This window comes from Prionailurus bengalensis, chromosome B2 (genome assembly GCF_016509475.1).
Source record: "Prionailurus bengalensis isolate Pbe53 chromosome B2, Fcat_Pben_1.1_paternal_pri, whole genome shotgun sequence".
Classification (NCBI taxonomy): Eukaryota; Metazoa; Chordata; class Mammalia; order Carnivora; family Felidae; genus Prionailurus; species Prionailurus bengalensis.
Window position 1 is genome coordinate 124,669,168 of NC_057349.1, and position 26,734 is coordinate 124,695,901.

Genomic DNA, 26,734 nt, shown 5'->3' on the forward strand with positions numbered 1-26,734 from the left:
TCAGGACGTAGTTTAAATGATAAATAAAAGTCCATCTATGTTCCGTAAACCACTGTCTTGTTGGGTCGTTGTTAAATTAGCTTAGCCTTTCCATGAACTAATATATGTATATGTTATATCATACCGGAATTATTGGTTGTTATGAGGAAAATATTAATTAAGCTATATGAACTCAGGAATGGGAGTCACATTTCTGTTTAAAAGCTATCTCATTTGGCTAACATTTTTGGAGATGGTATTTTAGCAACAAAATTGGCACATATAACTTAACGTTTTTTAATAACTGGAGTTGGATCTACAGGAAAAAAGTAACACTATATTTCAAGATGCTGAATATATCCAACAGTTACAAAATACATTTTAAGTAATCACCATGGTTACTCTATGTTCTCAACATTTTGCAGCACAGGAAGAGAGCATCATTAGTAAAGACACCCTGAATGGAATAAAATTAAAGATATTAATGATATTACAAGTCTCTGTGTCAAACTTCAAACATTTCCAATAAAGACCTTTGAAATACCAAGAAAAAGCACTTCAAGAAAAGATCTATTTGTTTTTCAAAATCCTGAATCCATAATTGTGTTAACGTTGATGCCCAAAGAAGAAAACTACTTACCAATGCTTTGTGATTCAAATACACTGAAGAATTTATATAAATTTATCACCATTTTAGCTGAGGATTAAAGAAGAACCTGCTGAAATTTGTAATTTCACTTGCTAAGTAGAAGTATATTAATAGCATGCATGGCAACTTATTTGTGTGAACCAGAATTTTTAACCAAAATAACTGAGACTAGTGGGAAGGAATAGACATCAAAGCATGTGGCACCTGGGTTGCGCATGTAGCATTATCCTCCTGTCTCCAGGCTGGAATGAATTTAAGAGCAGGCAAGCAAGCCCGCCACAATGAATCAAATCCTATTTAATAGTAACTCTATTCTATTTAACAGTAAGTATCCTTTTACAAATAAACACTTTGTTTCGGGGCACCTGGCTGGCTCAGTCAGTAGAGCAGGAGACTATTGATCTCGAGGTTGTGAGTTCCAGCCCGCATTGGGTGTGGAGGCGACTTAAACATTTTTTTGTTTCAGTTTTTTAATCTACCTATACATGTATCTCTGCATACAGTGGGTGGATACAAAGGGTATTTTCTACCGACCTGATGTTTGAAAAAAGTGTTTTGATGATTCTGTTCTCACTTTCCTTCATAGCCAACATTTAGAGCGGGTTGTTTACACCTGTGTTTCTCTCTGCTCTGAATCTACTGCAACCAGACTCTGCCCGCGTCATTCTTCTTGGACAGGCTTCCTAACTAAACTCTCACATCCATTTGATCCTTTTCTGTATTTATCTCTGTCCACTCTATAGCCATTGCCTGTATACTACTTTTATTTCTTTTTTCTACCACTTAAAATAAAACACGTTGCAATTTTAAAAAGAAAAAAAATGTTTACTTTCCTGTGCGTGTATGTTTATTTTTTAAAACTTTTATGTACATCCACACCAAATGTTTAAGCACCAAAACTGAGGTCATTTAGCGCATGGATGTATGTGGCTTTTTATGACCTTCTTAGTTCACTTGGCTATGCAGTAGCAACCACTTTTCATGTCATTCAATATTCCTCTCCCACATTATTCTTTTTTTTTTTATTTTTTTTTCAACGTTTATTTATTTTTGCGACAGAGAGAGACAGAGCATGAACGGGGGAGGGGCAGAGAGCGAGGGAGACACAGAATCGGAAACAGGCTCCAGGCTCTGAGCCATCAGCCCAGAGCCCGACGCGGGGCTCGAACTCACGGACCGCGAGATCGTGACCTGGCTGAAGTCGGACGCTTAACCGACTGCGCCACCCAGGCGCCCCGTCTCCCACATTATTCTTAAAGGCTATATCCTATGCTGCTTTATGGATACATACATCATGGGTTATTTACCCATTTCTCTAATGTTGGACTGTAGGCAGTTTTCAATTAAAAAAAAAAATGATTGAACAGCACATTGAAATCCCTGTCGGAAAATATTTACCCACTTCTATAATCACTTGCTTCCGATGAATTCCTAAAAGTAGGATTGCTGGATTGTAGCCATTTCTGTGCTGTATTCCCATCCAAAAATCCCTGTAGGATCACCCTTCCTCTAGCACCCACAGTACAAGAGGATCCAGTTGGCTAGCTCCTTACTAATACTGGGCAACAGCACTTACAATCTTTCAGCCAATTTGATTGATTTTTTAAAAATCACATTTTCTTTCAACGTTTGTGCTCTTTTGATCAGTAGGTGCTTGAACGCTTTTCATAGGTTACACTTAGTTGCATTTCTTTTGCACTGACTTCATAATCACTGCCTATTTTTTTAGAGCGTACAAGTGCATCTGTTTCTTAACACTCTGTAAAAGCTTTTTTACAAAGCTATTTAAACTTTATATCTCTGAAATGACTTTTCATTTTCTAGTTTGTAGCGTAAGTAAATTTGCTTTTAATCATAAAGATAATAAATACTTTTTTTAAAAAAATGAAGGGGACCGCAACTTCCTTCCCGGCATCCTGCTCTCCCCATTCCAGCCACTGCCTCCTGCAACCTTTGCCAAACCCCAGGCATCAACCATTCTCAATACCTGAAGGCTTTCCAATCCTGTTTCTACCAGGCGGCGCTGTCCTGAGTTCCCGCCCATAAATGAAACACCCTGTGGGTATCTCATTATCGGTTGCAACCTGAATACGTTCAAAACTGAGCCAAACCCTTCTCTTCTTTAACCTGGAAGAGGGGGCCACCACCCTCCCATTTTCTCAGAGGAGAAACCTGGAAATCATCCCAGATGCTAACCACCTCAATCTGTCAGTAAACGGTACAGCTTCAACTCCTTAAATATCTCTTGCTATATTTTCCTCTATTCTTTCCACCTACCATTGGCTTATTTCTAGATTACTGTTCTCCCGGCTGCCAGTTACTCCTTTGCCATTTTCCCCCCCCCCACTACCACTACAGTTACATTTCTAAAGAGAAACGAATATGCTTAAAATCCCTTCTTCGTTCCTAGTCACGGTGTTCACAACAGGGAAACAATAAGATGCCAAATGAGATTCCTGCTTTCCCTCTTGCCTATTCCAGGGCCTCCAGAGTGAAGGACATTAAGTTACCGAGAGAGCGTGCTCTCTCGGGATCTGAGGCCCTGGCCAATGCTGCTTTCCTTCCACACCCGGCCACCCGGTCTGTTTCCCAAGTTCAGCCTAAGTGTTCTCCATTGCGGAGGCTCTTCCTGTCCACCCTCTCCCACCCCCACCAAAGTTGGATACCTGTTTGGGCCCCTGTGCGTCCCCCCCCCTTTTTTTTTTTCCAGAGAATAACAATTTAGCTCAAGAAATCGGGGTGGCGGGTGGGGGGGGGGGTGGAAATAGAAGAGACATTTTTAAAAGCGGGTTCGAGTACAAAAATGTGTTTTGAGGGTAACTCTTGGAGGCTGGGGAAGTAAGTGCGCCTCTCCGGGCCTGGCTTCCTCGTGTGTTTAATGGGGATATGAACCCCCACCCTCAAGCCCCTCCACGGGATAGTGTTGGTACAAGGTTGGGCAGAGCAACAGTCTATTCCCAGGTAGCGCCCGAGCCTGTCACCGAGAGTGGCCCAAGAGGGCTGCTCACTAAACAGAGAGCGCCGGACAACGGGATGCTAGGGCGCGCCGCCCCATCGCGCGGGGGGGGGGGCTCCGCAAGGCCGGCGGGGCCGCCCCCACGCCGCCCGCCGCCGGGCAGGGCCGGGGTCGCAGGTCGGGGTCGGGGTGACCGCGGCGAGGCTCCTCCCCGCCGGCTGCCCGCCGCCGATCAGACGCTCCCTCGGGCCGCGCCCGGCCAACGCCCGGCCGGCGAGCCAGCTCCGGACATCCGCCTCCACCTTTCCGCGGGGCCTCGGGGCCTGCCCGGGCGGCGGGTCGGGGGCCGCGGCCTCCGGCCTCCAGCCTCCAGCCCGCCGCCGCCGCCGCCGCCGCCGCGCGCGCCGAGCGCACCTGACCCTGGCGGGCGGGGCGGCGGGCGGGGCGGGGCGGCGGGGCTGACGTGGCCCGCGGCATGGAGCGGGCGTGATTCATCAGCCGCCGTGCCGGGCCGGAGGGGGGCGAACGCAGCGGCCGCCTAGGCGCCCGGGGCCGGGCAGTGGCGGCGGCGGCGTTCCTGGCCGGGCCTCGCGCGCGCTCCTCTCGCTGTCGGTGGCCGGGCCCCTACGAAGGTCAAGATGGAAGAGATCCTGAGGAAGCTGCAGAAGGAGGCGTCCGGGAGCAAGTACAAAGCCATCAAAGAGAGCTGCACCTGGGCCCTGGGTAAGCGCGGGGCGCGGGGCACCTGTCCGGCGGGTCGGCGCCCGCGCCCCTGCTCGCCGCCGCCGGAGGGCCGCGCGGGCTGGGGCTGAGCCGGCCCTGATGCGTGAGGGGGGGGGGGGTGCTTCCGTGGAGCTTCGGTGATGGATGCATTTCGCGCGATTTGCGAGAGTTGCCTCAGTGATTAGATGTGGGATATGAGAATTTTGGTTCGGGCGTTAGCATCCATCCGCCTCCCCTCTGGTCTCTATCTTCTAGTAAACCTTAACGGGGAACGGCCGTCTTCCCCGCCAGGAGGCCCCCTTTTTCAGATCCCCAGCAAGGTGGATGATGGTCACCCATCTCCGAGTTAGGACCACCGGCCGGTGCGAATCCAGGGGCCCGATTCCAAGCGCCTGTGGGGAAGAGGGAAGTTGAACCAGTAACCCCCGTCTGGAAACACTGGCGAATGTGACCAGCCAGGAATGGCTTATTTGATTTGATTTTCCAGATAGCGGCCGGCTTGTTGAGTATTGGCTTCCATGGTTATTGTACATGAAGAATTACGCACGGGTGGGATTGTGTTACGTCTGCAATTCTGTTGTGGTCTGCCCTTCAGACAGGTGGGATTTTAAATTTGTGAGCTATGCAAGCATTGAAATAAGTTCCAGGTAGCACATTTGGGTTTCCCATCAGACCCAGGGAGCAGAACTCCACCTCAGAGAAGACCGAAAGACATTCCAATTAAGCAGGAATTTGGGCAATCAAAATTTTGTTTCTGGTTGGGAATGCAGAGGGATCAGGAGCATGCCTTGGGTGATAGTGATGGGAAGAAGGAAAGGCCGAGGAGAAACCAAGGCAGCCCGGTGGGGCCCTGGCCTTGCCCAAGCCTGCATGTGATTCCTCGGTTGCCATTCAGTTACAAAATAAAATTACATCTCTTTCTCTCTTGACCAGAAAGCAGTCAGTGCTTGTTATGACACCGATGTGGTACAGCCTGAAAAGAGATAAGTGCCATTAGCAGGTTTGCCTCTAGATGTAGAATCCGATGATGTTTTAGGCAACTCTGTTAACACTTAGAAGATCCGAATTCACATGTGTTGGGTGTGTGTGTACAAGTAATCATAGCAATATCATTTTTCTTTAACATCTGCCTATCATCACATTTTCTACCAGGAACTTTATCACGTAGGCAGAACTTGACCATTGTTTACTGTTACAGAAATATGGACCAAATATAAATGAGCAGCGAGGCTCTTAAAGCCACAGGACTATTTTTGCATTGCCATTGTCATTCAGCAGAGTGATTCAGAGCTAGATTCCCAAATGCCTCTAATGAAGGGTCACAGATGGCTGAGTAACATAATAAAGCAGGGCTTGACTGCGCTTTAAACATGCCATTCCTTGTGTTCGTTATTATTTTGCTGTAAGTTAAGCAGATTTAGATAACAGGGAAGAGAAGTGTAATGTAGTATTTTTAATGTTTAAATGTTGATACTCAACATCTTGTTAAGTTATACGGCAGTGTTGCTGAGTTTAAGTCCTTGAACCCACCTGGGAAGTAAGTAGACTATGTGAGTCGGGCCTGGAGTCCAGCCTGATTATAAGAGCGGATGTGATTCCTTTCCCAGTGACTGTTCTATAGGTACCAAGAGGAGACGACAGTACACGAGATAGTTAAGTAACAGGGCCTGGCATTCGTTGTAGAGGTTGAAATGAATAAATCAGGAAAACATCAAAAGAGGAGGTCATGTGTGTGGGGTTAGGGGTTGAGTGGTGGGAATTGGTGTGAGCTGGTGGGCTTTTAAAGTAGATTTGAGTTGGGATGCCTGGGTGGCTCAGTCAGTTGAGCATCTGACTTTCACTCAGGTCATGATCTCGCAGTTTGTGGGTTCTAAGCCCTGCATCAGGCTCTGTGCTGATAGCTCAGAGCCTGGAACCTGTTTCGGATTCTGTGTCTCCTTCTCTCTCTGCCCCTACCCTGCTCATGCTGAGGCTCTCTGTCTCTCAAAAATAAATAAAAATGTTAAAAAAAACTTTTGATTAAAAAAAGCAGGTAAGCTGTGGATTCCTTCTTTTCTTCACTTATTTAGCAAACATTTATGAAGGCCTCCCCTGTATTGATATAAGGACGAGTAAAATGCTTCCTCCCTATAAGGAGTGTGTTAGAAGGGCATGTCGGAGGGAGAAGACAACATGAACAAAGGCTATATGGTTTCCTGTTCTCTTTCCCACTCCAGTCTATGTTCCACCAGTCCACCATTTTTTTTTTTTTTTTTTTTACTGTAAACACTTTCCCCTCCTCAACCTCCATAATTTCTGTCCAGATTAAAGGGTAAATTCCTTAGAACATGCTTCAGAATCCAACCCTGGCTGTTCTTTCTTACTGCTCCCCCTACCAAGGGTTCAATAAACTACAAACACTTCCTGGAACATGCTGTGCCCTGCACACTCCTCTGCCTTTACTCATGCTGAGAATTCCATTTCCAGACTCCTAAGGCCCACCTCACAGAGGAAGCATTTCCTGAGCTCTTCAGTTGAATCCGTTTCTCCTCTGTGTGTGGAGCCCTGCCCTCATGACTGTCTTAGAGCACCTGCTACTTTGGGTTATAGTTGGCTGTAGCTACTCATCTAGGGCCAGGATAATTGAGAAATATCGTAGTCAGGAGACCAAAAGCAAATGAAGAACAAAGGAAAACAAAACCCTAATTCAAGTTGATTTAAGCAAAACAATTTATTCACTGTATTGACTCACTATCCCTGGTGAGGCTAGCTGTGGGGGTGAGTTTGGTTCAGGAATTAGACGCTGTTCAAGGACCTTGTTCTGCTCTTTTTGGGGTGACTGACATGCTCTACGTGAGTCTCCATGGCTTTGGGCTTCTGAATGATCACATTTAGACCATCTCATGAGAAAGAAGCATTAGCACACTTGGACCATCTGAGGGGAGAGGGATCATCTCCCACTAAAGCCATCATGGGAGAGAAGAGTCATTTCCACACCTAGTCCGTCTCAAGAGAAAGGAGTTATCTCCCACTTGCACCATCATAGGGGAGAGGGGTCACCATGACATTTAGCCTGTCACAGGAGAGAGGAGTCATCTCCCACTGAAACCATCTCTATCATAGGAGATAGGCCATGACCATACCTAAACCATCGCAGGAGAAAGAGGTCATCTCCCACTTGGCCCATCATCCAATTGTCTCAAGAGACTGGAGCTCTTCTAGCCACTCCTCCCAGTTTTGGGTTTCATTTGTTCTCTCTTGATCCTGAGGAGTCACGTGTGTACCCGAACCAGTCCTCTAGCTAAGGAATAGAATGGCCTAACTGGCCTAGGCCTAGGCTACAAGGCTTAATGAAATCTCTGAGTCAGAGAGGGATGGTTTCCTAAAAACAAAGGTAGCTTGCTGTTTCAGAAGACAAGGGAGTGGACGCTGGTCAGCCAAAACAACAAAGGTCGACAGTGTAGACAAGTGCTTCTTGAACATAGGGACTGTTGCTGACGTTTCTTTGTGGCTTCTGCCCCTGTAGGAGGAGAAGCAGATGTTCAATAAACAAAGTCCATTGGTCACTCGTTTGGGTCTTAAGTGATATTCATCTTTTTTTCTATTTATAAACTTATATATACTCATTTTAGGATATTGAAAAATGTTTGTACAGCATAAAGAAAAAAAAGTAATATCACTTGTAATCTCAACACCCAAATCACATTTTGGAGTATTTCCCTTCTGCAAAGGGTTATACTATATATGGTGGACTGTCATTTGTTTTTGTTTTTTAACTTTGGTTTTTTGGTTTTATTTTCTACTTTGTTATTAACACTTATCTGAAAATCAGTTTTCTTTTTTTTATTTCTAACGATTTTTTTTTAAAGTAATCTCTACACCCAGTGTGGGGCTTGAACTTACAACCCCAAGATGAAGAGTCACATGCTCTACTGACTGGGTGAACCAGGTGCCCCCGAAAATCAGTGTTCTTAATGGGTGTGTAACTACAGATAAGGAATATAGGTATGTATCTTTCCTCTATTTTGAGCGAACGAGGTTATGTATTTTTCTCGTCAGGGAGACAAGGGTCTGACTAGGGAACAGACAAGAATCAGGGAAGGGGTCAGATTGTAGACCGAGGAGAGAATAGCATTCTCCTTCAAGAACTGGCAATCCCAGAGGCATGTGAGCCGGGAACGGCTGGATGGGATAAGATGTCAGAACATCAGAACTGGAAGGGCCTGTGTCTTCATTTTAGAAACTTTTAGTGTTTTACGTATGTCCGGGGACTTGTGTAGAATGGATTTGGAAAATGGAGGAGAGGGGAAAGAAAAGTAGAGAGAGGCTGGGACGCCGGGTGGGGGAAGAAGAGTCCATTCACTGCCATCCTTCCCTCCACCTTCCCACCTGCTTTTGCTTCCAGCCACAGTTTCTGTTATATTCGCAGCCACGCCCTTCTTAAAAAGTCTCTGTAGTGATCGTGTCCACATCCCCACTTTCTACTTACCCTTCAGCTCACTGCCATCTGACTTCCTCCTTCATCATTCCACCAACGGAGGGTGAAGGCTAAGGTACACAGACCTCGGTCCAGCAGGGCGCTCTCAGCCCCACAGCACATACCCATGGACGCCTGACCCTGGCCTCCAGGACCACCCCCTGCCAATTTTTATCACGCCTGGGCGGCTCGGTCTCCTTTGCCAGCTCCAGCACTTCCCCCTAGCCGAAATGTTTGAGTTTCTCAGGAGTTATCCCTGAGCCCTCTTCTCTTACCTCCAACCCCACTGGAGGGGAACGCAGCCAGACCCAGGGCTCCCTGTTAGCAGTTGTAGGCACTATTGAACATCCTGAGTTGAACAGAAACCCCTCTCTCTGATGAGGGGAACTACACTGATTTGGTTGTTTAGTGTCAAACCCTCCTCTTGGGGAACGGCATCAAACTGTCCCGAGCACTGGCCCCTGCCCTGCTAACTGGAGGCCGTGCTGATGCGAGTGGTCTTGGATATGCTCCCTGCACATGCATCTCAGGGCTTCGCTTTCTTGTTATCACGTCTCATCCTAACGACTGACCTCAGTTCTTCCCCTTCCTCTGTTGGCCTTGTTGGCGACAGCATAACCGACCCTGCTGATCCCATCTTTCGGTTTTGCGGATCCTCTTGCTTACGCCTACTGTTTGTCCCTTTGGCCACAACAGACCCAGATCCTATCATCACGTTTTGGACTGTTCGTACTCCTGAGTCTCAGGGATACATCTCGTGTCCATTTTTCCTTCTGATCTTTTAACAGGCTGGGAGAAAGCTTCCTCCTCCTCCAATGAACACGGTTCACGTTGACAGGGCTCGTCGACCCTAAGCAATGAAGAAAGGAGTCAACGCAGTCTGAGCTGAAAAACTGGGAACAAATTGGAGCTTGTGATATTGGGATTTCTAATAAGAAATATATATTTGGTCTTTGTCCTGGCCTCTGGCACGGAGCCCCTAAAATCCTTGAATTTCCTAGGTGAAGAGAACCAGAAAGTGGTTTGTGCCATGTTAGGGAAGTGACCTAAGAATGGGGGCCAGTTGCCAGGAGAACCTGCCCTGTGTTTAGAGAGTTGGAATTTTTAATCCCACCCCAGACGTCCAGGGAAAGGAGAAGGGCTGGAGCTTGAGACTGGTCTCGGATGGCCAAGGATGTCATCATTCCTGGGTGATGAAGTCTCCATGGAAAGACCAAAAGAACACAGTGTGGAGAGCTCCTGGGTGGGTAAACACACGGAGGTTTGGGGAGAATGGGACCCTCGGAGAGCGTGGAAGCTCCACGCTTTTTCCCCACCCCTTGACGTATGCATCTCTGCGTACCTCATGTTTTCACTAGGCGGCTCTGTCTCCTTTACCAGCTCCAGCTGGCCATTCCTGAGTTATGTCCTTTTATAATGAGCCAGGAATGTAGTGAGTGAAATGTTTCTCTGAGTTCTGTGAGCTATCCTAGCAAATTAACTGAACCCAAGGAGGGGGCCATTAGACCCTTCAACCTACAGCCGGTCAGTCAGAAGCCCAGGTGACAACCTGGATTTGGGATTAGTGTCTGAAGGGGGGGGGGGTGCAGTCCTGGAGGACTGAGCCCTTAACCTGTGGGATCTGATACTCTCTCCAGGTAGATAGCGTCAGAATTGAGTTAAATTGTAGGACACTCAGCTGGTGTGAGAGAATTGCTTGTTCATGTGGGGAAGCCTCCCCCCACATACATCAGAATTGGGTGCAGAATTGTTAGAGCTATTGAAATAGAACAGTTTTTTAGGTTGGGGGGGCGCCTGGGTGGCTCAGGCGGTTGAGCGCCCCACTCTGTCTCAGCTCAGGTCACGATCTTGTGGTTTCATGGGTTCGAGCCCCACATCAGGCTGTGCACTGACAGTGTGGAACCTGCTTGGGGTTCTCTCTCTCCCTCTCTCTGCCCCTCCCCTACTCACGCTGTCTTTGTCTCTCTCAAAATAAATAAATAAATAAATAAGCTTTAAAAAAAAAAGAACAGTTTTTAGAAAAAGAATCGTGTTTCATTTTCTCTACAATTGGAGGCAGAAGTAATGTATATAATCCACAACAATGGTAAAATATTGAACATCCAGCTTGAATTCATGAGATTTAAGAGTGAGCCTCCTTTCAGTATCCCTAGCTATAGGGCGATTTAAAAAAAGTTGAATATATCACGTCATAAGTGTGTATGAGAATGAGATGTCGCATAAAATGCTTTGTCTCTCACAAGTATAAATTATTATTTAAGGGTATTGAAACAGTATTTTCAAGTAAATAGCTTTCCTTTCTATATTTACTATTTTTTTAAGTTTATTTATTTTGAGCGAGAGAGAACGAGAGAGAACAAGTTGGGGAAGGGCAGAGAGAGAGAGGGAGAGAGAGAATCCCAAGCAGGCTCCACACTGTCTGTGCAGAGCCCAGTGCGTGGCTGGAACTCAGGAACCACAAAATCATCACCTGAGCTAAAGTCAGATGCTTAACTGACTGAGCCACCCAAGTGCCCCATTGTGTTTTAATTGAAGTTTAGTCGACATACAATACTATGTTGATTTCAGGTGTACAACTTAGTGTTTTGACCATTGTATACATTACAAAATGTTCACATTTAAGTGTGGTTACCATGTCATCATGCAAAATTATTAAAATATTATTGGCAATATTCCCGATGCTGTACTTTTCATCCCTGCGACTTACTTAGTTTGTAACTAGAAGTTTGAATCTCTTAATCCCCTTCGCCTATTTCACCTATCCCCCACACCCCTCCCCTCTGGTGAGCACTAGTTTGTTCTCTGTACATGTTCATGAATGTATTTTTGGCTTTTGTTTATTTTGTTTTTTGGATTCCACATAGAAGTGAAATCATGTGGTATTTGTATTTGTCTGATTATTTCACTTAGCATAACGCCCTCTAGGTCCATCAATGTCGTCACAGATGTCACATTCTTCTTTATGGCTGAGTAGTATTCCATTCTATATATTATACCACATCTTCTTTACCCATTCATTCATTGAGGGACACTTAGGTAGCTTTCATATCTTGGCTATTGTAAATAATGGTGCGATAAATGTAGGATGCATATATCTTTCCAAATCAGTGTTTTTGTTTTCTTTGAGTAAAGGAGCCCATAACAGTGGAATTAGTGAATTTTGAATGGTAGTTCTATTTTTAATTTTTTGGGAAACCTCCACACTGTTTTTCACAGTGTCTGTACCAATTTACATTTCCGCCAACAGTGCACAAGGGTTCTCTTTTGTCACATCCTTGCCAACACTTATTTCTTTCCTTTCGGATTCTAGCCATTCTGACAGGTGTGAGTTAATATCTCACAGTGGTTTTGATTTGCATTTCCCTGATGATGAGTGACGTTGAGCATCTTTTCATGTGTCTGTTGGCCATCTGTATGTCTTCTCTGGAAAAATGCCTACTCAGATCCTCTGCCCATTTTTAAATTGGATTATTTGTGTATTTTCTGGTGTTGAGTTGTATGAATTCTTCATATATTTTGGATATTAACTCCTTATGAGATACATGATTTGCAAATATTTTGTCCCATTCAGTAGGTTGCCTTTTGTTTTTGTTGATGGTTTCCTTTGCTCTGCAAGAGCTTTTTAGTTTGATGGCATCCCAAGAGTTTGTCTTTACTTTTGTGTCCTTTGTCCTTTCTCTGCTTTTTATTACAAGAATACAGCATTTTAGCCAGTTAGCCAATAGGTTAAACTGGCGTTCCAGTTCAGGTTAAGAATTTAACTATTCGTTTCGTATCTCTATAGGGAAATATATCCTAATTTTAAACTTCTTTAAGGGCGTCTTTGGAGCTATCAAGGGAGAAGGATTTTGAAGTATGGATAACTTGCATGCAGATAATTGAGAACTGACCAATTTATAATTATAGGATTTTCTAGGGGGAAAAAAAAACTAACCATGATATTTATTTGCAGATTCCCACTCTATACATATTTATTTTTAACTTTGTAATTTTTCTTCTGCAGAAACCCTGGGTGGTGTGGATACCATTGTCAAGATCCCCCCACACTTGCTGAGGTAAGGAGACCGGAGTTGTATAATATAGTGAAAGTAAGAATCTCCTACTGGGTTTCCCTGAAGGCCCAGATAATCTTACTGGCTTATAGCCTTTTACTTGTGGGCCAATGGCTTTTTTACATCCATGAAATGGGATAGATCATGAGGTTAGCATGATGGGGACCTGATTGTGGTGATTTCTAGGCATCTGTGGAATGAGTGAAGTCAGTAATCTGAAAGAAACAGCTGAGGAAGTGAGATGAAAGGATAAAATTGGTCAAGGAGAAAAATGACTAAAACCTCAATAAGAATGTAGCCAGTGGACAAAGTCTTTGACCGTAGATCGGGAAATGGCACCCCCACTGGGGAGAAGCAGCCCTACACCCTGTGGGGTGGATCTAACTCCCACCAGCCCCTTGGCTGAACACTATCTCACAAACTCTGGCCACCTACAACAGCCCGGAGATGGGGAGTCTATTTTCCCCACCTTCCGGACAATTCCCCATCATCCTTCATCAATGAGAGAAATGCCCTCTGTGGGAGATTTGGAAAGAACAAATAAGAAAGTTGCCCATAATTTCACCACCTAAAGGTAGCCGCTAAAAACAGTTTAATAGATTTTCTTAACAGACTTTTTCCTACATATACATATTTTTATAAGTTAATATGAAATTTTAATTATGTTTGTTTCCTGCTTGTTTCTTCAGCCCATGTCATATGAAGAACATTTTCTAATGTCAATATATGTTCTTCAAATTAAAATATTGTATATTCTTCCATTATATGGCTGCTCTAACATTTATTTAATAAGTTTCTTTTAAGTTTACTTATTTATTTTGGGAGAGTGAGAGAGAGTGCACAAGTGGGGGGAGGGGCAGAAAGAGAGGGAAAGCGAGAATCCCAAGCAGGCTCTGTGCTGTCAGCGCAGAGCCCGATGTGGGGCTTGATCTCATGAACCGTGAGATCATGACCTGAGCCAAAATCAAAAGTCGGATGCTTAACCAACTGAGCCACCCAGGCACCCTGGTAATTTTCTTAGTATTAGATCTTTGGATGGTTTCCAGATGTTTGGGGACATTATTAAAAACATTGAACTTACAGTCTTTTGTTGAGTATAGTCCTAAACTGTCAGGACATAATGACTTATTAGGCGTTTTCTATCTCTGCAAGTAGAATGAACAAGAATTATGATTCTGTGTTTAAAAATTTATTGCGTCTCCTATAGCATCTGCTGCAAGCGGATATATTGTAAGGAAATTCATGTGTTTATCAAACCACATGTACTTTTGTGTGCATAAAGCTAAATGGACAGAATGGCTGCCAGCATCGCTCTTGTCCAGGGGGGCTGGGGGCGGTGTTTCAGCTGGGGTACCCATGCACATAGGAGAACATGAAGACTCTCCTAGAGATACGAAGGCATAGGTAGTTTAAGGGAGATGATTTCCTGGTCCTCATTATCTATAGGTGCCCTTTCCAAAAACTGATTTTGCCACATCTCCTTTTCTAGCCTACCTATTATAGTCCCTCTTCTTCCCCTTGAGCAAGGAAAGCATCGCCATTACCCATCCCATTCTGAATCTTACCGCGGTATGTTCTGTGGGGGTGCAGAAATGTCTTCCCCCAACAAAGGACTATGAAAATACTAGTGTTTGTGTTGGTAAAAGGGATGACTGTAATGACCAGACCACACATCTTTTTGCAGGTTAGTTTTTACTTCTTGGCTTTCAGCAACATTGAAGGAAGACCTCTTCTAGTTATAATAGACAAAAAAAAGATGTTTTGATGCCAAGTCTCCTTCATTCTTATGTAACTAAGTTTTCTTACTGCTTACATCTGTAAGAGTGAAAAAGTCTAGAAATGATGTTAAATCCCACCTTATTCTAGCAATAAGGGATACTCATCCATAGATATATGAAGTAATTGAAGATAAAAATAAACAAGGCCTACCTATCTGTTTCTTTAGGAATGCATTTCTGATAAAATTATACTTTTCGTGTTAACTACATTAACATTCTTATACATAATCATTAATACTGTTTGTATCAGTTAGGTGCATTCATAATGGTACCTCAAGCCAGAAGAAAAGTAAACACTTTTAAGCCTCATGAGCACAGGAGACTTTTAAAAAATCACTTTGTATACATTTTATACACAGAAATATAGTAGGGAGATTAATAAAAAAAGCTCTCAAGAATTGAAACATATTGGGGCGCTTAAGTAGCTTGGGTGGTTGAGCATCTGGCTTTTGATTTTGGCTCAGGTCATGATCATAGGGTTCATGGGATCAAGCCCTGCATTGGGCTCTGCTCTGACAGTACAGAGCCTGCTTGGATTCTCTCTCTCTCTCTCTCTCTCTCTCTCTCTCTCTCTCTCTCTCTCTGCCCCTACCCCATTCATGTACAGTGCCTCTCAGAATAAATAACCATTAAAAACATAATTAAAACATATAATATTGAGAGAAAATTAAGTTGGGGAAGCAGAATGGAAATACAAGTTCAAGGAGAAAAGAGAACAATGTAGCATCTTTTACTCTGAAGAGTTCACTCATAGGAGTGCCTCAGTGGCTCAGTGGGTTAAGCATGTGACTTCAGCTTAGGTCATGATCTCAAGGTTTATGAGTTTGAGCCCCGCAGCAGGCTCCATCCTGACAGCTCAGAGCCTGGAGGCTACTTCGGATTCTGCGTCTCCCTCTTTCTCTGCTCCTCCCCAGCTCGTGTTCTGTCTCTCTCATAAATAAACATTAAAAAAAAATTTTTTTAAGTTTGCTCATATACTTTTTTGATGGATGAAGCTGGTTTTCAAATTGGTGTGGTATTTTGATTTCATTAATACATTTAAATAAGTGATATGTTTTAACTAAAAACTGTTATAATTCCAATATGCCAGAATTATAGCCTTTTCAAGTAATTAGAATTATGACGAAGAAATGTAAACGTCAATTTAAAATATGTGCAAACCAGAACTTTACATTTTTCTTAGTGGCTATTGGAGCCAGAAAGGCTCTAAAAGCTATTTCCAAATCCAGAGAGTGGTTGAACCTGACAGCTGAGCTTTCTGTGGTTCTGGGTCTGCGATAAAAGTTCTGCCTATTAGTGTTAGGCCTAAGAACATAACAGTGATACCAGAAGAGGCTCCTGGCCACTGCTTAAGAATGTTCATCAAAAGACAACTGGTCTTTCCCAACTCTTGGTGTGTGTGTTGGGGTGGGGGGCAGATGAGTTAGAGAAAGTGCAGTATTAATGGAAACATGGTTGGTCTCCATTCAGCCATGTCATTTAACTTTACTTTCACCCATGGCCTCAAGATTTACCCAGAGCCAGCTTGCCAGCTTGTATAACCTGTAGAAGGGGGTCACCAAACTGGTGGCAGGGATGGTGGACCAGGAACTGTGGATGAATTCTATCTGTATCTGTATCTGTATCTGTATCTGTATCTGTATCTGTATCTGTATCTGTATCTGTATCTATATGTATGTATGTATGTATCTATCTATCTATAATGTGTTTTCGTGCTTTCACCGTTGTTAGCAGATAATTCGGAGTGTTTATCCTAATGATAAAGAGCTGGTGATGCCATCCTTGTGTGCAAAGGAATGTGTTTGTATTCCAGGTGTGCAGTGAGGTCTATCAACCATTTTTGTACAGAGAACTAAACCATATAAATGAGACGAAGCAGATGTGAGCCTTGCACTCAAAGGTTTTACAGTCAGAGGGAGGAGAATAAAGAAATACCTAGCTGGAAAACACTGTTCTTGTGGTAGTGACTGTAAATTTATAAATATATATATATATATATATATATATATATATATATATGGAGGTTTTTATATATATAAGGAGGTTTCAGTCTGACTATGATTCACAATAGTTGGGAGGTTTTTAAGGCCTCTTTCAGGGTATAGGAATAAGCCATAGTTAGGACAAACAAGAGCCATTGAATCAATATTTGTCTGATTTCCTATTTCCCTTTATCATAAGGGGAAGCAATATAGTGAGATATGCTGTAATGGGCTTTTCTTCTTTTGTTGTGAAATCAGTCTTCCTTTGATTCTTTGATTCCACTGCCAGGAATTTTTAAACCGAGAGTACTTAACTCTGTCCAGTTATTTAAGAGGGCATCTTTCTATTATTTGAGTACCTGCTCAAAAAAAAAAAATCTAGTGACTAAATATTTGTGCATAAGAATTTGGATACGTTGATTATTTGTCTCAATTATGTTTTAAATCTTTTTCTTCAATTATATTTCTATTTAGTATATGGTAAAGAAAGCAGATTCGTTAACGATGTCTTGTATTCTCCTGATTTTATATTTCAGATTCAGTTTCCATTTCTGATAATCACTTAAAAGCGTTTATTTGCAGGTATTTTGTTGTTTTGGAAAGGGCAATAGGGAATAATTCAAATCTCAAGGACTTTTGCTGTGCTGTTTTTCTTAAGTTTTCTTTTGCCACTGATGGATTGCTTTTTATGATAAATATATTAACATCGTGATAAATCATTGCTAATATTGCTTCGCTCAGTTGCGTATATTAGGAATGATAGCTCCGATCAGAAGAAGACTGAAACCTCGAGAGACCTATGGTCGTATTACTTCTGTTTTACCATTGATTGCTCTGAGGACTTCTTGTACAAACCACAGTAGTCCAAAGTGGACTACTGTCACGTGAGTGATTTTAGTCACATGCCCTATTCAGTCATGTGTAGGGCATTGTCGGGGGGAAGCCCCACCATAAAACATTGTAGGTGAAGCTGAGGAGTGATCAGAGGCATTGCCTGTTTCCCCCTCAAGCTCCTTCATTGAGCCACTGTCCACTCTCCTGGTTTATAAAGTTAGCAGCTATAGCAACAGGGATAGGCATTCATGCAGCGTGCCGGTGAGATTCACCGTCAGGGATGGAGGAAGCTCCAGGGTGACCTTTCCCGAGTTTGTTAGTAGACAGTTATGTGAGAATCATTCTACCTTCTTGCCCTAAGTCTTGATTTTGAACTTGGGAGTGGAACTTTAAGAAGTCCTTATCTTCCGCCATGAGGAGCCTGTACCTTCACTGTCTTTGCTCCTCGTTTGCTTCTTCTTAAACTTCAGGCCTTCCGTGTCTTCACAGGGTCGAAAACCTATGAATTCGTGGGCCATCACAGTGTCCCTATACTCAGGAAGGAGGTCATCAAGTAGTTCAGGCTCTTCCTTTGATTGGGGTTTCCACTTCTAGGTCCTACTTGTCTGATACGCAGGAGGCAACTTTCGGTGCTTCCTAATTGGGATAGACTTGGTGAACTATCTCTGACCAAGTCAAGTCACCACTAATAGTCCTTGACTTCATTGTTGTTAGCCACTGGTTTTTCAACCAAGTGATAAATTAGCCTGGGAAGCTACTGATCAAGAAATATTAGTAGCCAATAACACAAAACGTTTTCTGGTCTCTGACACTTTTCTACTTTGTCTTCTCACCCCCTAAACCTCCTTGCTTTTTCCCTGTGGTTTGGGAATCGAGCGATATAACCAAAATAGCCTGGTCATTTATGGATTCTTCAGGGCTACTGTGGTTTTTGTTATGAATATTCAGGTGTGATGTCTGTGTTTTGTGAAGCTGTCACCAGCCTTGCCTGGCAGGGAGCCCCTGGCTTAAGCCTACCTGGAGTTACCACAACTTCTGGAATGTTGAGCTTCTTGCAAGTTGATTCATCAGCCATCCCCCTCTCCATACCCTGCTGTCCTTGCCGTGGCTTGGTTAAGATGATACCTGCTTCTGTCTGATCTTTTTTTTCTCAGAAATGTTGAAGAGTTTATATTATATCCAACCCTAATTGTGAAAAAGAAAAGGGTTCTTCTGTGGACCTTTCAGTACCATTGTTGTATGCAGTCACTGCCTCTTCCAGATCATTCTTTTTTTTTTTTTTAATGTTTATTTATTTTGAGAGAGAGGGAGAGTGTATGCATGCATGCATGCATACGTGCACATATGAGTGGGGGAGGGGCAGAGAGAGGCAGGGGGAGAGAGAACCCCAAGCAGGCCCCACACACAGTGTGGAGCCTGACCCAGGGCTCGATCTCACAAACCATGAGATCGTGACCTGAGCCAAAATCCGTAGTCGGACGCTTAGCTCACTGAGCCACCCAGGCGCCCACCAGATCATTCTTGACCTGCTGGCACATTCCTAAAAAATGTTCTTCCCTGTCTCATGGAGTTTTGCGGTGTTCTTCTGCTTCTGAGTTTTGGTTGGGTGTGGTCAGTCTCACCCAGAGACTGGGCCAGAATGGCTTGCCTGCTGTCTTTTCTAGTGGATTTGGAACTCCAAATTCTGGTGGCTGTGGATCTGGACATCTTCACATAACTCTACATAAATCCGTAAGGAGGATGCTTTTCACTCCATGCCGAGGCCCAGACACGTTAGGCCACTACAAGTCTGATGTCTTGGTTGAGCTGCCTGGGTCTCTGACAAACTACTCTGCCTCCCCTGTCAGATTTCCAAGAGGTTCACTGCCCCATGACCAGGAGCAGGTGAGGTGAGTGAGGCTAAGTCATGGAAGTACAGGGCCAGATCCTGTCTTTAAAATTTGGCATTTCGCTTGCCATGGAATTTTGGCATTCATTTCGAGTTTTTAAAATGTGGCTTTAAAGCACCTCACACCAATCAGAATGGTTAAAAAAAAAGAAAACAACACAAGAAACAACAAGTGTTGGTGAGGATATGGAGAAAAAGAAAAAAAGAATACACACACACACACACACACACACACACAATGGAATATTACTCAGCCATAAAAAAAGAATGAAATCTTGCCATTTGCTACAACATGGATGAATCTAGAAGGTATAATGATAAGCAAAATAAGAGAAAGTCAAAAGGCTTTCATTCATATGTGGAATTTAAGAACTAAAACAAATGAGAAGAGACCAACAAAAAACCAGACTCATAACTATAGAGGACAAACTGATAGCTCTAAGAGGGGAGGTGAGTGGGGGGATGGGTGAAAGAGTACACTTATGATGAGCACTAAGTAATTTAGAGAATTGTTGAATCACTATATTGTACTTCTGAAACTAATGTAACACTGTGTGCTTGTTATACTGGAATTTTAAAAAGGAAAAAAATGTGGCATTAAAATATTATTGATCTTGCTGATTGAGTTTTTTAATGCTCCCTAAAATTTTGTGCCCGAGGCCGGTGCCTCACCCACCTCACCCAAGTTCCAGCCCTGCACTCTTAGAAAGTTCTCATGGCTGCTGGGGCCATCCACATTCAAATCAAGCTTTATTCTGTCTCGTCTAGATTCCACAGACTGTTTCTTCTGTCCTGCTTTGGGCGGAGCCTTGGCAACATGTACTATCAGGAAAAACTGCTCTTTCCTGGGATGAAGGGTGTGCTTAGTAAGACCCCACTTCCAGGATACCCTCTCCCACGTGTACTAATGTTTTACTGAAGGCATTTCCCAGCACCTGTTCCTCCTCCTTCCTGGGCCCATCTCAGAAGCTGAAATAAAGCTTGCTTGTTACAAATCTTTCTTCTGCATGCCAAAGCTTAGACTAAAGCAGTAGATCTGAGGTGTTTTGTTAGCGATCCCAAACTCCCTTTATATGGGGCACTAAAACACGAGGGGGGCATTTTCTGACCTGCCCTTTTCATCAAGATTGTCTACTGAGTGTCTCATAACACACAGCCTTTCTCACTTCATCCTCCTACTTCTCCTTGAAGGCTGAGCTGTGTTTGCTAGAAGTGATCTTTCTCTGTGCCCTCGCTATACATAAATCTCTCATGGCGCTTAGCCGTTGTATCGGCAGTTGTCTAGGGGTTCTGTTCTGAGACCCTATCCTCAAGGAGTTCATATATGTAAATTATTCATCTTTTCATCCCCTAGTTTGGTGCCCTGTAAATGCTTGTAGGATGAAATTGCTTCTCCACACTGCCGTACATGTCCCAGGGGACCTGTACCCTCCTCTCCGGAGTCTGAGGAAATATAGTATTTGAAAGAATCCATACCAGAATGGAATCTCAACTTTGGCGATAGAACTTCTCAGATCTCATTGGCTGACGGGGGGAGGGGGTTGGTCCCAGAGAGTAGAACCAGAAGCCTAGCACCCAATCCATTGACCTCTCTCGTCAACCAAAGCCCCAACTAGCCTGACGTGTATTAGATCAGGGGTTGGGAGTTGGTTAATGTGCTGGGCCAAAGGACATTGACTCTCCAAGGGTTTCAGCTCTCATTGGCCCACGTGGAAGAGGGAAGCTGCCTGCCCTGCCACACTCCCAACATGAATTTGACTGTGGAGTATTCCTGTTGTAAAGAACTAAAGAACCTTCACCCCCATCCTGTTCTAATCCAGGATTTGCCCCTTCTCTTAGCCCAGGTTATTTACAACAGGACTGGTACCGATGAGATAAAACGGTCCAGGGAACCCTCAGCCTGTCTTGTTAAAAGGCAGCCAATGGCAATGAACCTCTTGTTGGCATCTCTTAGTGCCCCTTTGACAGCAATCCCAGACATTACCCCGGCCATGGCCCAGCTGCCTTTTGCTTACCTTCTCTGTGATTTTTCACATCCAATCTCCGCCTAATTACTTTTCTCCTGCCAGTTGTTGTTCCCAGAAAGACTCTAACAGCCCTTCTTCCCATTTGCCCTTGTCTGTGTCCCCCACACCTCTCCTGTCCCCACCCAGGCTGAGCCTCTGCCCAGCCTTCTGCTTCATTTTGCCTGCCTGGTCCACATCCTTTTCTCAACTCAGATGTTGGCACATTCCTCCCTATCTTGATGGGGGGCCCTACTGATCTTTCCTGCAGGATGGGAGCACATTCATCAGCATTTATGCTTTGAGAGAACCATCCATAATAGCTTTCCATGCCTCGTATGGTTTCATTTTAATTGCCTTTCTGCTGCTTTGATCTATTTTAGTGTTTTAGTTCTGTTTTGAACCCTGGAGCCACTTCTACAGGATGTGCAAAACTTATGTTTGTTTTTTAATTGAAGAAGTCACCGTATCCACATCAACTGGGAAAGACTGTGATTTAAAATGGACGAGGACCGCAAATACCTCAATAGTGGTTTTTGGCAGGCAGTTTCAATCTCATCGTTGTTTCTGCCTTTCTTGTGTCTGGGAGAAGTGTTGGTCTCCCCTTGCTATCCTATGGTCAAGAGAAGGAAGCAAAGGATGTTCTTGTAGAATTCCCAGGTCCTGTGTTCAGCTTGTGCTAACTGAATGGAGGCTGTGGCCTAAGTGCAGGACAGGTGCTGCTTATCAGGCTTCCAGGCTATTCCAGGTGAATCGCAAACATTTGTGCTTCTCACGGGTTTAAGCTCATCTTGAGGGCTCCTCTCTTTTCTGGCTTCTGCCTTTCTTCCCCAGTACAGCTGACTTCCCTTGGCAAAGGCATGCAAATGCAAGTAAATTTTGGCTCTGTTGATATTTTGCTGGTTGTGCAATAGGAAAACAATTTTTTTTTTTTTAAAAAGAAGAGGTTTAAGACAGTTTGGTTAATCTAAGCCTGGCTCATTTTCAAGTTGTAGAGAATTCTTTGTGTCAGCAAGTCATGAAAGGAAGGAAGGAGACTCTGTCAACCTTGCTGGAGGTGGATAGGGACCATTTAAGGGAATGAGGACTTGCCCTGGAGCTGACCTGGTGTTCCAGCTTCCTGAGAGCAGGCTTGCCCGAAACAGGTGAGCAGAATGACATTTCCCTGTTGGCCACAAATATTGGCAAGGAACGGGGCATGTGGAGAAGCCTTTAGCAGCGGGGATGCTGAAATCCTTGTTAGAAATCAAGGTGCCCCAAAGATCTGATTTCTCTCTTTCCTTCCCCTGCTGCTATGGGAGTCAAAGAGTATTCCTGTCACCTTTAACAACAAATGGTATAAGTAACAATACTATACTATTTCCTCACTTACAAAAACCTTCTTCTGTGTGTTATCTGCCAGCCCTTAGGCCAGTCCTAATGGTTTTGTGTTCTATTCCCTTTGATAAGGAGGACCTACAATTAGCTCTCCATTATAAAGCTTCTCCTTGTTAATAGCCCCTGCCCTAAAAGCCCCTGTAAATGATGCAGTCAATTAAAGAAGTGGATAACCCACCCAAAGTAGGATGTAGGGGATCTTGGGCTTGGCTGATATTTTGGAATGTGAACCAGGTACTATTAATGCTTGAAAATATCCATGGCCACTCATCACTCCTTTATGCCAGTTGATGTTTTTATTTTATAGCCCTTGGTTCTAAAGGGAAGTGTTGCAAGGAAACATAAAAGTCCATTTTGAGAAAAATATAACCATCTAATCACAAATTTTCTTAAGCCTCTCTCTCTCTCTCTTTTTTTTTTTTTTTTGAATGGTGTGAAGGTAGGCTTTTTATTCTGTTTGGTTTTTATAATTAAACTGTGCCTTATAGGCGATTTAGGTCCAAATTTCCTGCTTTGTTTCAAAGTATGCCTCTGAGAAATTGTTTCTATTGATGGGTTATAACAGTGGATTCCAAGAGATGGGCAGGGACTGGAGGTTATTGATTCGGTGGTGGAAATGGTTCAGTGAGTTGTTTGTATCTCTCCTTTTCACCCCGCAGGACTTTTTTTCTACTGGGGAAAGCACGGCGCAAAAACTAAAATCATATTTAGTCTCTTGGGACACCTTCCTTTGTTGAATATTTTATATTTTTTCTCTTTTTGTTTTACTGCACATTTAGGTGTGCAGCTGAACTGTTGATAAATCTGTACGACTATGTAATGACACAACAATACCCAGGTGTATCTTTTTCAAGTTAAGTCCAATAAATTTGACTCTGGAGCTCTCCCTTTACCTGTTTGATAGGCCAGGACTCTGTCAATGCGATGCCTCTTGGCATGCTTACCAGGCTTTGTATTTTCTCAACTAATTTCGGGACACTTGAGAACACAGGTTAACATTTTGAAAACCTTCACTGTGTGACAGGGCCTCTCCTCGGTGCTATGCATCCTGATCTCTATCCTGACGGCGCTTTTGTGAGGGAGGCAAGGGAGATGCTGAGGTTTTGGAGAGACCGGCCAAACTCCTCAAGCTGGCCTGGGGCAGAATCGGGACTGTGCTGGACTCCAGAGCTTACTGTCTTAAACTCTGGCGGGGTATTCCCTCTACCATTACTGACTTATCACAGAGGTTTATTTTTTCTTATTTGTAACTTACATGAAAAGCTGAGATATAGAATATTAAATTTCATGCAGTAAATGACTTGATGAAGCACCATCGTTGGAAAGAGCTCTTGGGAAATCTGTATTTAGCCGCTGCTCACTCAGGAGAGCAAGGTACTAATGTAGGAACACGGATAAGATCGCCTTGCGCTGAAACAACTTTAAATGCAATCTACAAGGAGTCAGGGCTTTTAAAAGAGGGCGTGTCATACATACAGGCTGAGGGAAGAAGCAGGAATTATTAGAGCCATTGAGATTAGTGTGTGGACAGGACTTTGCCAGGAAATGACCTAAATTGACTTTTCCTCCTTGTGAGGCAGAAGGAGACCTTAAGATCAAAGACTCAGGTCTGGAATTGATGTGAGTACCCACCGGGGAAGCCTGAGTCATTACGTAATTAGCTAACCCTTACCTCTCGGAGCTTCTGCTCACTTGACTGAGGAAACTGCTAAGCAGCAGCTCAGGTGGTCTCTTTAGGGAGGGTTATGCCGCGCGAGCCTGCAGAATTACCGAGAGGAGATTCAGTGCAGGACTGATTTTTACCGAGTTAGGCCTAAACTGAAGAAACGCATCCAGCATAGATCACATGCAGGTGGGAGCAGACCTGGACTAACTTTTCATTTAATAAAGTCCAGAGAGAACTATTGTATTTTAAAGTTGGGGGTGTTTTGGCCTCTGAACCTGTAACTTCCCCGTTGCTTGCTTTCTTTTGTAAGCCCCATTTTGTTTTTCTGTATTTGCCAGCTGGGAGAAAAATCTTTCAAAGACAAAAGGGCTTTTGTATGTTTATTTCAGAGTGTTGGCAGAAAAAAAGCCAGGAAACTGTGTCCAGCTGTGGTTGGTGGGGAGGGGCCTGGACACAGAGGCCACCTGGGTTGACCTGGGGAGGGCTGCTGTGTCTGCCCTCTGGGATCTTAACTCCACTTCTGAAATGAAGCTGGCTGTGGAAGACAAGGCCAGTAACCTGACATTTGCTGCAAGTGGGGAGGAGAGCACTCATGACGTCGCAAAACGTATAGTTGTAATTTTAAAGTCAAGAGGATATTTGATTAAGAAAGAGAACCATTGTTGGTTTAAGGTGTGTGCACCCAAGCACCCAGTACAGGGGACGCCTTTATAAATATTTGCTCGTGAGATTACTTGCAGCGTTCGGTCTTGAATGCCAGCATCTCTAGTCGAGGCGTCTGGAGCTGTGATCAACAGTAGGAGGACAGTGTGAGGGGGTCTCGGCTGTGGTGGAAGAGGCAGTGGCAGGCAGGGACAGGCATCCCTGGGCCACATCCTGTGTACTGGGAATAGGACACTGTCTCCCCTCTAAGAGCGCACCATTTGAGGAGAAAGGAAACGGAAACGGTAATGGTGATACACTAGGTCCTGGCTCCAAGTCCCAGTTCTCCCACATATGACTGTCGGGACCCTGAACTAGTCATTTTGCCTGTCAGCTTCCACAAACGAAGATAGACACTGCAAGGTGTCCGGGTGCCTCTGTTTCCCCAGTGTGATTATTGACTGACCAGTAGATGCAGAGAAGAACCGATCTAGAGAGACCCTAGTGGGACCACAGAGAATGACTCTGTCTCCCCAGAGAAGGGCTCAGCATGCTTGCTGGCCGCCTCCCGTCCAGGAGAAGAGCCTCTGATTTACCTCCTCCTTCCTTCCATCTGCTGAGCGTTTGAGCAGGAGAGGAGCCGCTAGCCCACAGGGCTTTGGCTCAGGTCCCCCCCGTGTGACAGGCATATATTTTTTTCCAGCTTTATTGAGATATATAAGCGACATAACCCTGTGTAAGTTTAAGGCAGACAGCATGATGATTTGATGTTTCCCTTGTAAAGTGATTGCCACAGTAAGGTTAGTGAACGTCCGTCACCTCCCATAGCTACCATTTTGCATGGGTGTGGGAGGAAACTTTAAAGTAAGATCCCACGGTGTTTGTCTTTCTCTGACTTATTTCACTTAGCATAATGTCCTCAAGGCTCCTCCATGTTGCTGTAAAGGGCACGATTTCCTTCTTTCTTTTTTATGCCTGAGTAATGTCCCCCATCGTGTGTGTGCACTCACGCCACACTTTCCCTATCCATTCAGCGGTCACGTTAATGGAGCAGTACTCAGACTGTTCGGTCTTAAAGCCCTTTACACTTCTAAAAGTTATTGAGGATCCCAAGGCGCTTTGTAGGGAAATCTTTGTATTATATCTATCAATATTTACCACATTATAAGTTAAAACAGAAACTTAAAAAATATTAATTCACGGGCACCTGGGTGGCTCAGCTGGTTAAGCGTCCAACTTCAGCTGGGGTCATGATCTCACAGTTCGTGAGTTCGAGCCCCGCATCCGGCTCGGTGCTGGAAGCTTGGAGCCTGGAGCCTGCTTCGGATTCTGTGTCCCCCTCGCTCTCTGCCCCTCCCCCACTTGCACACCGTCTCTGTCTCTCTCAAAAAATAAACATTAAAAAAATTTTTTTTAAATATTCATTAAAAGTAACAAGCCTATTGTAGGTTAATATGAATGACATTTTTATGAAAAGTAACTAAGAAAAATTTAGTGAGACGACTTTTATATTTTTTTTTTTTTGCAAATCTTTCGTATCTGGCTTCATAAAAGGAAAACAGCCGGAATCTCGCCTCTGCTTCTGCATTCCATCTGCTCCAATACGTAGCTTTGGTTGAAGGCGATAAGGAAATTCCTGCCTCATACAGATAAGCAGTTTAAAATGGGAGAGGAATCTGAATTGCCTTTTCAGATAATTGTGGGTATTCTTTTTTGATAAAGTCCCCCCTATACTCCTGAGAGATTGAG

The 26,734-nt window shown here is 44.1% G+C and overlaps 1 protein-coding gene across 2 annotated transcripts in view; it reads left to right on the plus strand.

Annotated features, from left to right (window-relative positions):
• Positions 1-4,104: 4,104 nt before the first annotated feature.
• ARFGEF3 (ARFGEF family member 3) overlaps positions 4,105-26,734 on the plus strand; it is a 187,922-nt gene continuing 165,292 nt past the window's right edge. For both annotated transcript variants that reach the window (XM_043592445.1, XM_043592446.1), the window contains exons 1-2: positions 4,105-4,307; positions 12,767-12,818. In XM_043592445.1, the coding sequence (XP_043448380.1) occupies positions 4,223-4,307; positions 12,767-12,818 (137 nt within the window). In that variant the 5' untranslated portion in view covers positions 4,105-4,222. The remainder of the gene's footprint in view (positions 4,308-12,766; positions 12,819-26,734) is intronic.